This window comes from Zosterops lateralis, assembly GCF_965231275.1.
Source record: "Zosterops lateralis genome assembly, chromosome: 2".
NCBI lineage: Eukaryota > Metazoa > Chordata > Aves > Passeriformes > Zosteropidae > Zosterops > Zosterops lateralis.
This window is the reverse complement of record NC_139763.1, coordinates 90245501-90261305: the sequence shown is the minus strand read 5'-3', so window position 1 is coordinate 90261305 and position 15805 is coordinate 90245501. Positions and strand designations below refer to the sequence as shown.

Here is a 15805-nt window from a genome sequence, read left to right as displayed (position 1 = left end):
GGGAGGGGGGATCACATCCCTGCCTTTCACTACTCATTTGGAGAAGATCCAGGCTGACTTCTTGGATGTGTGCAGTAAAAAGGTGAAAGGCAATGGGCACAAGTTGCAATGAGGAAAATTCCAAGTAGAAATCAGTGAGGGGAAAAAAAAATCACCATGAGGGCAATCAGACACCTTAACATAGGGTTTGTGAAGCCTCAATTTTTAGAGATATTCAGTGCTTGCCTGGGCAAGGTCCAGAGCAACCTCTCTGACACTGCTGTGAGAAGAGGTTGGCACAGAGATATCCAGAGGCTGCCTTTAATCTGAAAAAAATCTGCATTTATCTGAGGATATCACAGAATGATAAAACAAGAACTGCACATGAGATCTGTACCCTGCCACACCCCTGTGCTGCCATGACCAGCCACATGGAGCTGCAGAGGCAGCACATGTATCTCTGTGAAAAGCTGCAAGAAAGCATTTTCTGAGTGAAAACCAAAAATATTTGGTGAGTGAATCTAAAGCGAGAGGTGACAGAGGTCAATCAGGATGAGAGTCTATTTAACAAGTCCAGTTTTTCCGAGACATTGAAAGTTTTCTATGATCTGGATGAGGCCTGAGCCAATGCCCACCAAAGTTTCATGCCCCATTGTCTGCGCCCACTTCTGATACACATTCAAGCAAGGTTAAATCTTACAAAAAAACTGTCCTTGAAGATTGTAAACATGTAGGTTAAGGACTAATCAAACCCTGCTGCTTCCCAGCATCCCTGGAGGATGGGACAGAGAATCAGTCTGCTTGCAAGGGTAGTTTATCTACAAAATGGATCCAAACATAAACATTTTTCTTTGGCATATGATGCAAATTTCTCCAGCCTTTAAATATATGAGTCACTCATCAATTTCAGATGAGGAAATAGAGTTCTTCCTAAAAGTAAAGGGAAAATGGGACTAAATGTTTGTTTCTAGTTAATTGCCGAAATCATGTGCTATCTAATATAGCAAAGACTACTACAAAAAGGCCTTTTTGATACTGGAGATAATGTCAGAAATGTTTACAATCACTTTCTCCATTCTACTGGAAGAATTTTGCTATTACTGAAATAGGAGATATTTTCTTTGTCAGGTTTGAAGACACAGAAACACTGAGGCCTCTTGAGGTGGTTTTCTTCATACCTTGATTGAAGTGATTGAAGTGTCTTACAACTCTCCTCCACTATGACAAGTTGTATTTATTCACAGTCCAATACAGGACAGTTGTCCAGAAGTTAATGATTTAATTTTTTTTCCCTCTTGTCAATGTATAACTAGAAGAGAGGGAAATGTTTCTAGGAGGGAACAGCACCTCCCACCTTGATGGGTAGAAGTTTTCCTGGAGTAAATCTACATCTCAAAGTCCAGCCTCTCTCCCAGACCTGCCAGCGTGTAGGCATTTTGAGCTTACAGGCTATAGCGGTAAGAAATACATTAATTTTTCACATGAGAAGAAACATGACATTTTGTGTGTGTGTGTGTGTCTGTGTGTCTTTCTGGTCATTACTCTATATTTAGAAATCAAAAGATACAGCTAAATAATGAGTATGCTTTTGCTTTTCCCTTTCCTTGCTTCATTTCTCTGAGAACTGGGCAACAGGCCAGACTTCAGAAACTCCTTTCCTGAATTAAAATTCTTTCTGGACAAATAGATCCCTTCTCCCTTTCTTAATTCTGGATACCCTGGGTGATAGCAAAATCAGTTTACCTGATTCCATAATTAAACAGCATTGCCCTCTGTAAAAGTACATTTTATCCTATAAAACTTCCATGCCCTGCAATTTTATTGCAAATTATAATTCCAGTACCATGATACAGTTTTTCCTAATGCTGATGGGGATTTTCCATTCACTATTTCTCTTTCTGTCATCTCATCTCCACTACACTCCCTCCCAATCCATTTGTCCCCTTGTGACAAAGCTAAGGAAATACATTCTCTAACCCCTGCAGTCATTGCCCCAAAGTGTCTGTTGCAGTGAGCACCAGTAAAATCAGAGGAGCAGCTGTTCCTGGGCCAGCAAATCAGGGACATGGTTGGAATGGGACATGGTGCATTGCACAGATACTAAGCACTCCACTTAGTCCATGTATAGCATTTCTCCAACATTCATCAAAATGTGCAAGCTCTGATTTTCTGAAATGATGTTCTTAGTCATGCAGCCCATTCTACAGCAAAATATCATGTTCTGGTGGCTTCATTTTACAATGAAACCAAAGAGAAGGAAGACATCAACACAGTTAAAAAATGTCTATGCCTTCACACAGAATGCACAGTCGGTAAACTTTTCAAATGCTGCTCAATTATGTTTGAGTCTGCAAGTCCCCTGTTTGTGCAGTAACTCTGAATTTCATCAAGTGGTTCCTGGTGGTCAGGGGTCTGGTGGACTTTGGCCTTGCTGCTCTTTGGAGCTGTTTTGGGGTGTACAGCCCATTGCAGCATCTGCCTCCTTGTCCTTTGGGGAACTCCAGAGCTGGTCTTGTCTGCACAGGAGGAGCTGTGATGGCACTCAGCAATCCCAGCAGCAATGTCGACAAGAAACAAGAGGTGAAAATGTTGTCTCTAGGTGAGACTGCAGGAAGCACCAGCAGGTCTGAGCTGGAATTGAGCAAATTGCTGCTGTCTGACCACTGACATTCCCACACAGCAGTTCAGGTGAAGGCTGCTATGCAGTGATGTATAAAATCCCCTCAAACTAACCCAAGCATTTAACCAAGAGGTACCTAAGAGGACAAAGCACAGCAGCAGTAAATCTCCCTGCAGTCCCCTATGAAGCACTCACATTCTCATATCAGCACTGCCCCAGCTGGGTTAGTCATTCTGATAGGCAAGCTTGGTCTACAAGATTTTTTTCTATCCTAAGAGGCTATGTGGTGCTGTCTGGTTTTATAGTGCCTCTTAAAAGCATTTTATTTCCTTTTTGAATGCAAAAAGGAAGCCCTGTTACAGAGAATGCTGCTTGGAGCAGCAGGATTCAGCCAGTTATTTTTCCTTGCAAAGTGAACAAAATTAATTTGCAGCAGCTTCTGATAAGAATATTCAATGTCAAGGTCCTGACTGTGAAAAGCCAAGGAAAGAAGCACTGATAACACATTTTTTAAAGCTTTGTTGGGGTAAGGAATGGATTTTCAAGGACACTGGGATTGAAACAATTGCCAAAACTTTGTCATCTGTGTCAGCTAGAAACCTTTCTCCTCCAACAGAAAGGGGTTTTCCCCTGTCACTTGCAAGCCCAGTTTAGCTCTAAAAAACTAACAGTGTAGGGATACTTCTTCTACAGCTTTTCTCCAGGTCTCTCTTTAATGAGTGAACAAAACCCATGACAGAATTAAAAAAAAAAAAAAAAAAAAAAAAAAAAAAAAAAAAAAAAAAAAACCAAAAAAAAACCAAAAAAAAAAAAAAAAACCACAAGCTTAGGAGGTAGTGGCACGAATGGAAGCAAAGCATTTTTAGAGATCCATTCCAGCTATGCCCCACATCAGGGATCCCTTTTCCATTGATTTCAGCCTAATTAATTGTGTTGCTGGAGTTCTTTGTAACTATCTTGTTGCTCAAGGCAGCTCCCCATTTCTCATCCTGCTTCAGCAGGGATGTCAGCCTATCCCTGTGTGAGAGAGACAGAAAACACAGCTGCAGCCAGCGTGTCCTGACAGACCTGGGAGGGCAGTGCTGGCATCAGGAGGTTCAGGATAATGCCCTGCCCTGGTCTCACAGTACAAAACAATTTTGCTAGAACTGGAGTGAAACCCAAGGGAGAAATACCTGGGCATTTTCCCAGCATGTGGGAGATGTAAAGCACTAATGACACAGATCACTGCAGAGCCACAAACAGCCTTACTTTAAAAAGATACCCTTGCACAAGACATTTCCAGAGGTGAGTCTTTCCCTCCTGCAGCTTGAATTCAACTTTGATGGTACATTAAACAATTTCATCACTTCAAATGCTGGAATATACTGAACAAATACAAAATCCCTGGGGTTAGTTTCTGATCTTGCACAGAGAGAGTGAGAAACCCACATTATGATGGGGGAGCCCAGTATCCAGAAAATATACAACAGTAGAGTCCATTCCTCAAACCACTCTAAATTGCTTGTCCTGCTATTTATATTTAATTTAAATGCTCCTTGTCTTCAATATTGGCACAATGTTGGCACTGTATTACACAAGTATGTGCAGCGAGAGAGAATTATGAACAGGAGGGTTTACTCTCTGGGGATTTAGGGATGCAGGACCACATCCAGGCTGAGACCTCACTGCATCCAGAGCCTTCCTCTTCGGTAGGAGTGGTGTGGAAGTATCACATTCTTTTGCAGTAAAGGAGGCACTCAAGAGGGAGGGGAGCAAAACGACCGAGGTGGTGCCCTGCAGGATATAAATACAGGGAAATCTCCCTCGCAGTCTTCTGAATTCCAGAGAGGTGGAGCCAAGACTGAAGGCAGACTTCTGTGGGGTTTGTTTGGCATTGAAGTTGATTTTGAGCATTTTTAGATTTGTTAATTGAATTGGTTTGTAATGATTTGTAAGAATGTTTTCTTTGCATGGAAAAAATACGTAGACTACTTCTGAATAGGAATAGCTGGCAAAAATAAGATGTGCTTATAAATTTGTTCAATATAGGGATTAAAGTTTGTTTTTCAGTAGTCTCTCCTTCTGGTAACACCCTTTGATTTGTAAGGTCCCTTGAGGTTGATGCCATATGTTCATTCCCTCAGGCAGGAGGAGAACCAAGCTCAAGAGACAGTGAGCTCACCACGGAGGAGGGACCCAGAGCCATGTCCCTGGCTGGGGTGAGCTGCCTGGTGACGGGAGCAGGAGGATTTCTGGGCCAGAGGATTGTGAGCTTGCTGCTGGAAGAAGAGGAGGCTCTGGCTGAGGTCCGGCTGCTGGACAAAGCCTTCAGTGATGAGGCACTCGGGAGATTTGAAAGTAAGTGCCCTTTCATGAGGACTGTGTGTTGCAGCTGTAGGTGTTGCTGTCCCTCATGGGTACCTTGGAAGCCTTTACCTCTCATCCAAACCAGCTTTGCAGATAGAGGTTTTATCTCAAGAAAGCCTTGCTTTATCCCTCCCCATCCCTCCAGCACAGAAATCAGATGTAAAATGTGAAAACAAGAGGGGTTTTTGTCAGGGCCTGAGGTTTCTGTGTACTGTTCATGCAGTAAACAGGCTACCTTCAACCTGACTTCTCTTACAACAAAACTCACAGAGCAAAATTAGTGGAAAAGTCTCACACTTCTTGGGGGAAAGGAAAATTCAAGCATTGCTGTACTGGGTGGGAGGGCAGAGATATCCAGAGCATGCTGTGCTGGGCTCTGGTGTCAGACAGCCAAGGCAGTGACAAAGTTGTGGGTGCAAATTCTAATGGTTTTCTTCAACCTGTGATTAATTTGATTAATAGTGATCTTCTGGCTCAGAGCTGTAGTGAAGTAATTTTAAACTGCTTTTGTTAATAACATAATTGCAGTTTTGTGTTTAAGCAAATGCTAAACAGAAGAGACAGAACCCATTTGCAAATGGGCAGGACTCTTGCATCTTGAGTGGATTGGAGACAGCACAAGTGAGTGATGTTCCCAGTGTCAGAAGGAGTCTGGGTCAGGGAAAGCAGCTTAGAGTGTTTTATTTCAAATGTCCTATTTATTGAGATACTGAACACATCTATAAAAAGGCACATAGGGGGAATAAATTCAGTCAGGTTTGTAAGTCCTTACATTATATTTACTTAACAATAATTTCCTCCATCACATCTTCATGGCATGACTCCCCTTCTCTGCAGGAAACTATATGGGAACCCTTAAGGAATATCTCCATATGATTTGCTGAAGAGCCTCAATCGCTCTATAGGGCATTAAAGTGCCATCAAAGAATAGCAACAGTGCACAATAAACCTGGTACAAATTGCACAAGCCTTTATCGTGGTTTTACATAACTCAAACTTCTTCTCCATTAAATCTGACTCAGCATTTCACTGAGATTTCTAATGCCCCTGTGCCCTGCAGATGTCCCTGTGCCCTGCAGCAGCCCTTCCTGCTCTGGTTTCCAGAGAGTTTCCACAGAAACAAACCCAAAACCTGCAGCAAGAGTAGAGGCTGAAGCAGCAGGAGTGTGTGTGGTTTAGCACTGATGCAGCAGTGCAGAGGCATCTACACTGCTTTGAGCCAGGAGAGCTTTGTGGGGATAATGGAGTATCCTGGGGAGTAAAAACAATTGTTTGTGTGGGCACATTCTTGGCTGAGCTGCAACAGACATTTTGATGTTGGTTTTTTGTGGTTTTTTTTTTTTTTTTTTTTTTTTTTTTTTTAATAGGCAAGCTCAATGCCCTCTTTCCTTATCCTCCCTTCTTCCTCCATAGAGCACTGCCCACACACCCCCTCTCCTATTCTATGAACATTCCTTCTGCCTATCTGAGCAGCACAGGAGGTAGGGAAAAAGCAGTTACCAAAGCCTTTTCTTCCCCATAAACAGGTAGCAGGGACCACAGGCTGACATTCCAGATGTGTTTAAACAGATTTGAACCCCTGTACTTTGACTGGCAGTTCCTCTGTCTGTATCAGCCCTTGTGGCTACATTTCTTCTAGAGTCTTGCCAGTCCTTGTGCTCAAGACTACCCGAAATATTTCCCTGCCACTCCCTTTCAAGCTCTTCTCTATCACAGTGACTCCTATTCCAAGTGCAGGGCTGTTACAAAACCTGTGGGTGGGGCTGGAGTCTTCTGACCTGCATTATTTTTACTGCAGGGACTTTTAGTTGCTAGCAGATGTCATCTGGATTTCTTGAACAACCAGGAGCCGAGCTAAGTGGGTTTTTTCCTCACTAATCTCTTGAGCACCTTGCACTTGCAATATCTTTGCAGAGTCAGGGCAGTGGGTAGTAAGACAGAAAAGTATGTGCAAGTCACAGGTCTTTGTGCCAGAAGGCCCTCAGAGGCACTTCTCCTTTGTCCAAACAACTTTCCTGCTGAGAGCTTGACCATCACACCCAGTCTGCATAGGACAGTGGTATTTGTGGTCTTCCACAGCCCCAGGGAGTCTGGAATGATCCACTCAATGCCAAGTGCTGTGAGCTGGAGTCTGCCCAGTTACATTGTGTGGTTGGGAATGGACATCACCTTGAATTTGGTGCCCTGGGGTTTCTTACCTCTCATCTCCATGTCAGGTTTCTTTCTGCCTTTCCTGTGCTTTCACTTACAGAATTCTTTTTTTTGTTGTTGTTGTTCACTACTTCATTGGCATTTCTGGAGAAATCAAAGCTTCTATGTTGTTCTCGAGTTTAGGGCAAATAGTCTGACTGTACTGTTGAGCCCAAAACTGCTCACAATGGGACACTGAATTTTTCTGAGAAATCTTTGCATTTTCAACCAAATCCTACTCCATAGCAAGCAGGGAGTTTACTTACAACTCAGAGGACACAGAAATCACTGATGAAGAAGAGCAAGCTTTCCAAGCAAGTAGGTACTTTGTCATAATCATTTTATGCAAAAATGGAAAGCTGACTTGAATTTATTCTGTTCCTGTCCCTCTGACCTACCCACATATGTTTTTTTGATGCCTAGGCAATGGTTTGTGTAGATGGAAATCAAGTTTCTCTCTGCTGGCCATCTCAGACTGAAACCACTGTCTGTCAGTCATTTCTTTCCTCTCCTTTCTTCCAAGCTCACCTGTAGTTTTCTCTTCAGCAAAAGCAAAACAAGATCAATCTGCTGATTCCTGACATGCAGTTGATGCTGCTGAAGTGAGCAAAGCCCACATTGTGCTTACCATGGCAATTTCTGCTGGCTAAAAGAGAATAGAGGAGCAGATTTCCTGACTCATATCAAACACACACACAAACTGCCAGCCCAAACAAGGCACAAAGCACCTGGACAGCAGATTTCTTGTGATCAGCTTTAAAAGAGACAGGCTTCTTCTGTACTTTTCCTGAAAGCTTTGATTTGCAGGTGTAAATTTTCCATTTTCCTAACCCCTTCCTGGGCACTGTGATAACTTTGAAGGGGTCACATGTCAGAATTTATGTTGTGAAAACTTTTTCTGTCTGTTCTTGGGATTATTACAATCCCACAAAGCCTTATTCATGGAGAACATCAACCTAAGGGCAGTTCAAAGACTAATATTTATCAGAGCAAATCTAACTGCCAGGTACTTAACACAAAGCCCAGCCCTGCTCTGACACTTTTGCATCCATGCAAGTAGAGGTCAGAGTAAATCTTCTGGAGATGGTGTCCTAGGAAATGAATGCAGTCTGTAAAATAAAGGAGCAGAAGAGAGCATGTGGCAATGACTGTGCTGGGAGGGCAGCAACTCTAGATTTAGTAACAGCTTTGCAAATGTTTTGCAAATCTTAAATCTCAGACCAACTCTCTGTGGTGGAAAAAAAAGTCCCTTAAGCCTGTTGCAGCAGAATAATTGCTAAAATGATACAGGGTTACATTCTTAGCATGCTATAGAGAAAATGAGATAAAACTATTTCAAAATATATTCCCACTCACTTCCAGATCCAACAGCTGTTTCTCTCAGTGTTTCATACTAAAGACATGGGATGAAATACTGCCTGCTGTGGATGACAAAGCACTAGGATACAAGAGATTTCAGTCACGGCTGAAGCTAAAGGCTGTACGAATTCGTCAGGTTCTTCTCTTATCTAAAAGGGGCATTTGACTGTGCTGGAAGAAGACAGAGGCTCTGCCTGTGCTGCAGAGTCCCTGCCCAGTAGCTGTGCCTGGGGAGCCACCTAGTGCAGCCACAGCAGAGGCTCCCAGAGGATTGGCTGCAACGGCACCACCTCCTTACAAGTTGTGCGTCGTGCTCGGAAAGTCCCCTCCTCTGGAACTGCAGCAGCCAGGCCAGCTGATTTCCCTGGAGAGCAGCACTGCCTTGGACTGCACATTTTTCTAAGTGATTGTCTGGTGCTGGCTCATGTTTGTGTAGCTCTGGGCTGGAGAAAGAACCCTTCTGCCCAGCACAGCTTAGGGAGGGATGGCTCTGAGATGTAGAGATCCTCTGGGGTCACACACTGCAGCTGCTGTCGAGGGAGAGGGTTTAAAAAGCAGGATTTAATCAAGCAGGACTGAGGTAGCTCAGGGGAACAGTCTTGAAAGTTCAGATATAAGCCAGAAAGATGTGCAGACTAAAAATGACCCCACAGCACAGACACTGAAATGGAGCCAGAGCTGGAGTTGGAAGAGGCACTATAAGTTCTGGCCAATGTACAAGAAAAATATGTCAGAAGTGTATGTAATTGATTAGAAGAGCTGCAGTACAGGCAAGGTAAAGGGGCAGAAAGTAGGTATGAACATATCCCTATGCTCACATGCTCTAGGTGAAGAGAAATCATTCATCAGCTCGAAGACAGGAACATGCAGTGCCTATTCAGCATGCTTGGGTTAACACACCTATGGCCAGCCAGTCACCAGAAAGTGCACAGCTAAAGCTGCCTGTGAACTTTAACACGGTCACAGCTCAAGGAAGCTTGCTAGCAGTGGAGATTTCTCTTTAAAAAATAAAATAGAAAGAAGTATGTTGAATATTGGCTCCAGAGCTATGGTAGGTAATGCAAAATAAATCTCTATAGCGCTGTAGTTAACATTTGACGCTAGAGTCCTGGGGCAATGCCTTCTGTTTCACAGCCTTAAAATATTCCTGCTGTTCCTGGACAGTCAGCACCTGCAAGGCAGGGTCAGCCCTTCACCACTCTTACCAGTGCTCTTCTAGGAGTGCCTGTAACGTCTTGTGCTCTGTTTTCTGCTGCCCCTGCAGAGTTCAAGGGTAAGACTGAGGTGAAAATCCTGGAAGGGGACATCCGAGATGTGACGTTCCTGCACCGCGCCTGCCAGGGGGTCTCCCTCGTCATCCACACGGCCTCCCTCATTGACACCCTGGGCCTCATCGAGAAGAAGCTGATCTGGGAGGTCAATGTCACAGGTGAGCAGCTGAAGCACCTCTCTCAAACCCACATCTATGTCCTGGTCACTGTCTGCTCCGGAAAGGCAGCACCTGACCCCTGTTTGTTTTGAGCCAGGTCAACTGGGCTGTTCTGCATCTTGCACAGACATACCCAGGGATGCAAATCCCGTGTCTGTGCAGCCCACAGAAGTTCTGGGTCTCTTCACACCCAGTCTTCCATTTCAGGGCAGTGCAGGATCATTCATTCTTGTCAACACTTACATATACCCATGGTGAGCTCTGCACAGGCTCTGCCTTCAGTGGTGATAGTCATAAACCCATGCTCAGTGGAACTTTCCCCTCTGAAATCCCAATGCTCACCTCAGAAATTGGTTCTTACTCTCCCACCCCACGAGGCATCTCTGCCTGTGTACATTCTTCAAATTTTACAAGTACTGCAGACTTCAGTTGAAGTTACAGAAATGTTGCATTGATAACATCCCAGAGCATGTGGCTCTCTCCTTGCTATTCTTTTTCTTCTTCTTCTCCTTCTCCTTTTCTTTCCTTTGCCATTAAGTCTGTATGTGCAAGAAGGCAGTGGAGAGGAAGAAATGCTCTCCCACCTTGAGCTTATAATTTAAAATTCCCCAACAAATTCAGAGCAATAGGAGAGAGGGGTTTCAGTGACTCAGTGGTGGGATTTCCCCTTCCACTAAGGAACCCCCATTCATCATGAGAGATCAGATGAAAGGAAAAGGTTTAGACTTAGGAATGGCCCATGTAGCATCATCTACCAGGAAGTTTAAATATATTTCCTAAAAGAACAACTTCACCCCGTCTGTGATGCCAAAACCCTCAGTGCCATACAGAGAACTGGTACTGCCTAACTACATGCATGCTTGCCCTCCCTGGCTGTGTTGCTTCAACAGCCTGGGGGGAGATTTGGGGAAGATGTTCTTATTTACATGAGCAGATTTTCCAGTTCTTTGTTCCTCTCTGCCACAGACACAGGGCTTCTTCACAGAAAAATAAGGAACATACCTGTACAGGCATCATTTTCACAAATACTGGCTGCTCAGCAGTGTTCAGAGGAAAAGAGAATTCTTGGAAGCTGAGTTGTTTCTCACATGTACCTTAAAAACAGTGGGATCTCATTTAAGCTGTTTTAACGTGGCTCATTGCCTGCACCATTAGCTTCCAGACCCTTTCATTTCTGCTCAATCAAAGCCACAAATTGTCAGTGATCAAAGCATAGAGCCCAGTGGGCAGCCTCTTAGGCCTCTGTCAGGAGGGAAGAGCAGAAAGGCAAGATCCTGGAAACCTGTGCACTGGGTAATATGAAAATATACATGGCTGGTAGTTCAGAAAGAGAATTTGTAATGCTCTCTCTTTATGACCGTACTCCCACCACAATCTGGTTTTTCACAGCAGAAGGTGCTGCTTAAACACATTTTTCCACGGGAAAAAAAAAAATCCCCAACCTCCCCCCTCACAAAACATCACTTAAAAAAAAAAAAAAAAAAAAAAAACAAAAAAAACCAAACTATTATTAAAATGTCCCAAACCCAGAAAGCTCTTTAGGTCTGACTCCTCAGTACTCACTCCTCTGCCAGCAGTGTCTGCCCATAGGTGAGAAAAGCACACTGGGCCAGTGAGAATTAGCTGACAACTTTTGCTAGAAAGAAATATCATCTACAGTCCTGCTCCCAGAGCCAACTGGCTGTGAGGTCAACCAGTGAATACCACTCTCCTCTCTTCCCTGTTTCCTTACATTCCCATTCTGATGCTCTTCTGGTTTTCTAACCAGCCAGGGCACTGCTATGTATTCCATAGGCTTGCAGGATTAAAGTTTTGTTTCTCCAAGAAAATAGAACTTGTGTATCATAAATGTTTCAGCAATCAGATATGGATGTCCACGAACCAGGACAGAAGTGAACAAGTTATAATTGCCTTGATGCAGGGCTTTCCTCCACTGCCACACAGTATCTCAGAGCAAAAAGATCATTTCAGGAAGGAAGGCAAGCAAATGTATAAAAGGAAGGGAATTGAAAAAATAATTAATTATAATCTAAACAAAATACCTTCTGTGAACCAGATCCTCAGCCAGAAGGGCAAGCAAACCATGGGGACCCACTCACTGAATCAAGCATGTGATACAGTAATAATTTACTTTATTACATGCTATATGAAAGATACTTAGATTCCCATTACTGTGGGAATCTTTAAACTTTTACATACAATTCTGATTTTCAAATAAGCCACATTTTATTTGGGTGAAATTCATCTTGAACAGATACCAACTGTCAAGATAATTTTACGTTTGCTTTTTGCTAAAACTTGCTATCTCAATTGATTTCATCAAGACTTTCTGCATTTGATTATTTCCCCTCATTTTCTAAACAGTATTGACAGCAGGAATTAAGGTATTATTTAAAAAATAATATAATAAAATACTTTTTCCAGATGACCTGGGCTTGTTTGTCATCTAAACAGGGTGACTTGCATGAACTAATTTTTCACATCAATTTATTCCTGTCTGTGCAACTCTTTTTCAGTGCAACTCTTTTTCAGTGCACTTCCTTAATTTTTCTGAAAGCTTCACCCAGGTTTGCTTCAATTTCAATTCAATCCATTTGTTTCAATTTCTTTCTTTTTCTTGTTCAAGCTTGAAAAGAGGAATTTTGGTTCCCTAACAACATTCAGCTCAATAATTTTTCCTATTTTTCACTCATTAATGAGTCTATATTTTTCTGCCAATATTCCTGGCTCTTCTGAACCTCTTTAATTCATTATATTTGTTGCAGTCACACTAATCTGGTCTGCATTGTGCTGCCTACATTTGCTGCTGTAACAGACTGAGCAGACTTGGAAGATCTTTTATGTGCCTCACTGCTGGTGTTTGATGTTATCCCCTGGATTTTAGGCTACACTCCTTTATATCATATCAGTCATTTTAGTTTAATGTTCCTTTGCCAAAGATGTTTCCAAATGTCTTTGAGCTGTGTCTTCTCTTCCAAAGTTACTGGCCTTTTTACACTTAATTTCTCTCATTACACCATGCACAAAAAATAAGGCAATTTCTGCCTCAAATCTGAGTAGAAAAAGAAGATTATAATTGCAACTATAACAACACGACTTATTAAAGTATTTATTTCCCCCTTCAGTGTGCTTTCCTCATTTAACCTTCTTGGCTATTTAAAAGACTTTGAACAGCTGACCTCTGCTGCCCCTGATGAAAGCATTAAAGGATTTTAAATGTAAGAAACCCTGTACTACTGCAAGGAAAAGCCAGAGTATGCCAGAAAAGGAGGTATACTTCCACAAGCCTCTCTTTTCTCATTGCACTTTATGATCTTTGACTTCATATTATGGTGCCTTGCTTCACCATGTTTCTCTTCAAGCCCTTCTCTTTAGTCAATGGAATACTGGACAGATTTGCACTGGGTGTGAGTGCATTGATTTAGGTCCCATGCTAATTCTGTCTCTTAGGAAACCACCCAAGGGCATCCTCAAGCCTGAAAAACATGGTCTTCACCATAGAGCAGGGAGGATATCTAAGGAGAGGGGCAGCTTCTGAAGGTTCTCTGCCTTAAGCCAACTCTATCCAACCAAGAGGCACAAGTCCCTGAATCTGTGCTCAGTACACATCCTAAGTTAAGGAAGTGCAAAAATTTGATTCTTGGCATAAACATATCCCCACAACATGCAATTAGGACCAAACATTCACCCTTGTTTAACTCTGGAAAGTGCACTGATACTACTTAAATACAGATTCAGAGCAAGTTCAGTGTCATTGAATATACTGCCCTGTTCAGGACAGGATTGTTCCAGCTGCAGGGAGGGAGATCTGACTAAGCTCAGGCCAGAAGATGCTGTTTCTGATCTGAAACCCCCACTTTTCCTGGCTAGAACTGCCTTTCATGTTTGTTTTCTGAAGGTACTCAGCTGCTGCTGGAGGCGTGTGTCCGCTGCAACGTCCAGCACTTCATATACACCAGCACCATAGAAGTGACAGGCCCAAACTGCAAAGGTGACCCCATTTTCAATGGTGACGAAGATACAGCTTATGAGAGCACATGCAAATTTCCTTATGCCCAAAGCAAGAGACTGGCAGAGGATTCTGTGCTGAAAGCAGATGGCCAGGTGCTGAGGGATGGTGGCACGCTGATGACCTGCGCCCTGAGATCCATGTACATTTTTGGGGAAGGCTGCCCATTTCTCCAAGGCCATCTGGATAAGTGCCTGCTGAACAAGAACATCTACCTGCGCTTCTCCAGGAAGGAGGCTCTGGTGAACCCTGTCTACGTGGGCAACATTGCCTGGGCACACCTGCAGGCAGCCAAGGCCCTCCGAGCCCCACAGAAAGCCAAGCACGTCAGGGGCAAGTTCTACTACATCTCAGATGACACCCCTCACATGAGCTACGCTGATCTCAACTACGAGCTGACCAAGGATCTGGGGTTTGGGATTGAGCCCAGGCTGCCCATGCCTCTGACAGTGCTCTATTACTTCTCACTGCTGCTGGAGATCGTGAGCTTCCTGCTGCGACCCTTTGTCAGGTACATCCCCTCCACCAACAGGCACCTGGTCACTCTGCTGAACACCCCCTTCACCTTCTCCTACAGAAAAGCACAGCAGGATTTTGGCTACGTGCCCCGCTACACGTGGGAAGAGGCCAAGCAGGGCACTGGGGAGTGGATTGCCTCTGTGATCCCCCAGAGAAGGGTGCTCTTGCAAAGCAGCACTGCCTGAGCCTGAAGAGGAGCTGAAAGCCAGCTAAGCAAGTAGGGCCTTGAGCCAGGGGAGAGCTGGGTGAGCAGCAGCAGCAATCTAGAAAGCATTTAAATGAGTACTTTGTGTAAGAGCCCACTGAAACCCCAACCTCAGAATAAATAAAAGTGAAATGTTCATTTGTTTGTTGAGTACAGGCTGATGAGGGTAACTGTACTGCATAGTCCACACCCACCTCTGCAACTCTGCAGCACAAAGACTTATTTTATATAGTAAGACTCCACACAACCCGTGTGAGCACTTCAGCCCTTCTTTCTCTCCATGCCACCTCCAAGGCTTTTGTAAAACACAGCTTGTCCTAGAAGTATGATTACATTTTACAAATGTGCACCACTCAGCCACACCCTATTCATTCAGTGTTTGCCAACCTCACCAAACAGGCAGCAGGCAGAAGCCTGATAGCAAAAGTTGTAACAAATCTTTTTCACTTTTTCAAGGGTGTTGTGCATTTCACGTTCACCTCAAAGTCAAACTTTGAGCACTGTAAGCATCATGAGATCAAAAGCAATGTAAGTGCAGTGCAGTTTTATTTAGGACAGTGTTTGGAGGGAGAGAAGGGACAGATTTGGTCAGGTGAATACTTTTATATACACTCTCATTTTGCAATAAATCTGGTGGGTGTCCAACAGAATGACTTCAAGAAAATGAAAGGGAGAAAAATATTGCAGGATGGCCTTGGTCACCGAAGGTTCCCACTGCAGAGTCAATACATTTGTGAACATTGAGGAAAAACAAAGTGTGCTGGAAAAAAAATCCTTGTCTTACCATGTTTCAGCTGGGAACAAAGGCTAACTTTAGCTGGTAGGTACACATGTGCTGCCCCTGGGCTTCTCTGATGGCCACATGAGCTTCTGCAGAATGTGTAACTTGACTTGTGGGCAAAATATAGATCTTGTCTGAACAAACAGATGTGATCCAGTGTTTGTTTCTTAAACATACATGTCACTTGCTGAAAACAACTTCAAAAGATGGGAATTTCTCTGTTCTGTTTTGGATGGCGTGAACAGAAACATTTTACCTGACTTGGCACTAATGTAAATAAATCACATTTCCAGGGATGCTGACAGCTTGAAGTCTGTGCTGGGTTTAATTATTCAGTGTCCTAGACATTGGATAGTCCCAGTGCA

At 43.5% G+C, this 15805-nt stretch overlaps 1 protein-coding gene across 3 annotated transcripts; it reads left to right on the top strand.

Moving 5' to 3' along the window:
* Positions 1 to 4352: 4352 nt before the first annotated feature.
* On the top strand, positions 4353 to 15583 carry LOC310905936 (3 beta-hydroxysteroid dehydrogenase/Delta 5-->4-isomerase-like). Of its 3 annotated transcripts, none has more exons than XM_083854811.1 (4): positions 4353 to 4463; positions 4726 to 4939; positions 9762 to 9926; positions 13825 to 15583. In XM_083854811.1, exons 2-4 carry the CDS (start codon positions 4786 to 4788, stop codon positions 14637 to 14639), a joined length of 1134 nt encoding a protein of 377 aa, XP_083710937.1. In that variant the 5' UTR covers positions 4353 to 4463; positions 4726 to 4785; the 3' UTR covers positions 14640 to 15583. The 3 variants fall into 3 exon arrangements, with proteins under 3 accessions (XP_083710937.1, XP_083710939.1, XP_083710938.1); XM_083854813.1 differs by having other exon boundaries at positions 4398 to 4458; XM_083854812.1 differs by having other exon boundaries at positions 4404 to 4518.
* Positions 15584 to 15805: the final 222 nt, after the last annotated feature.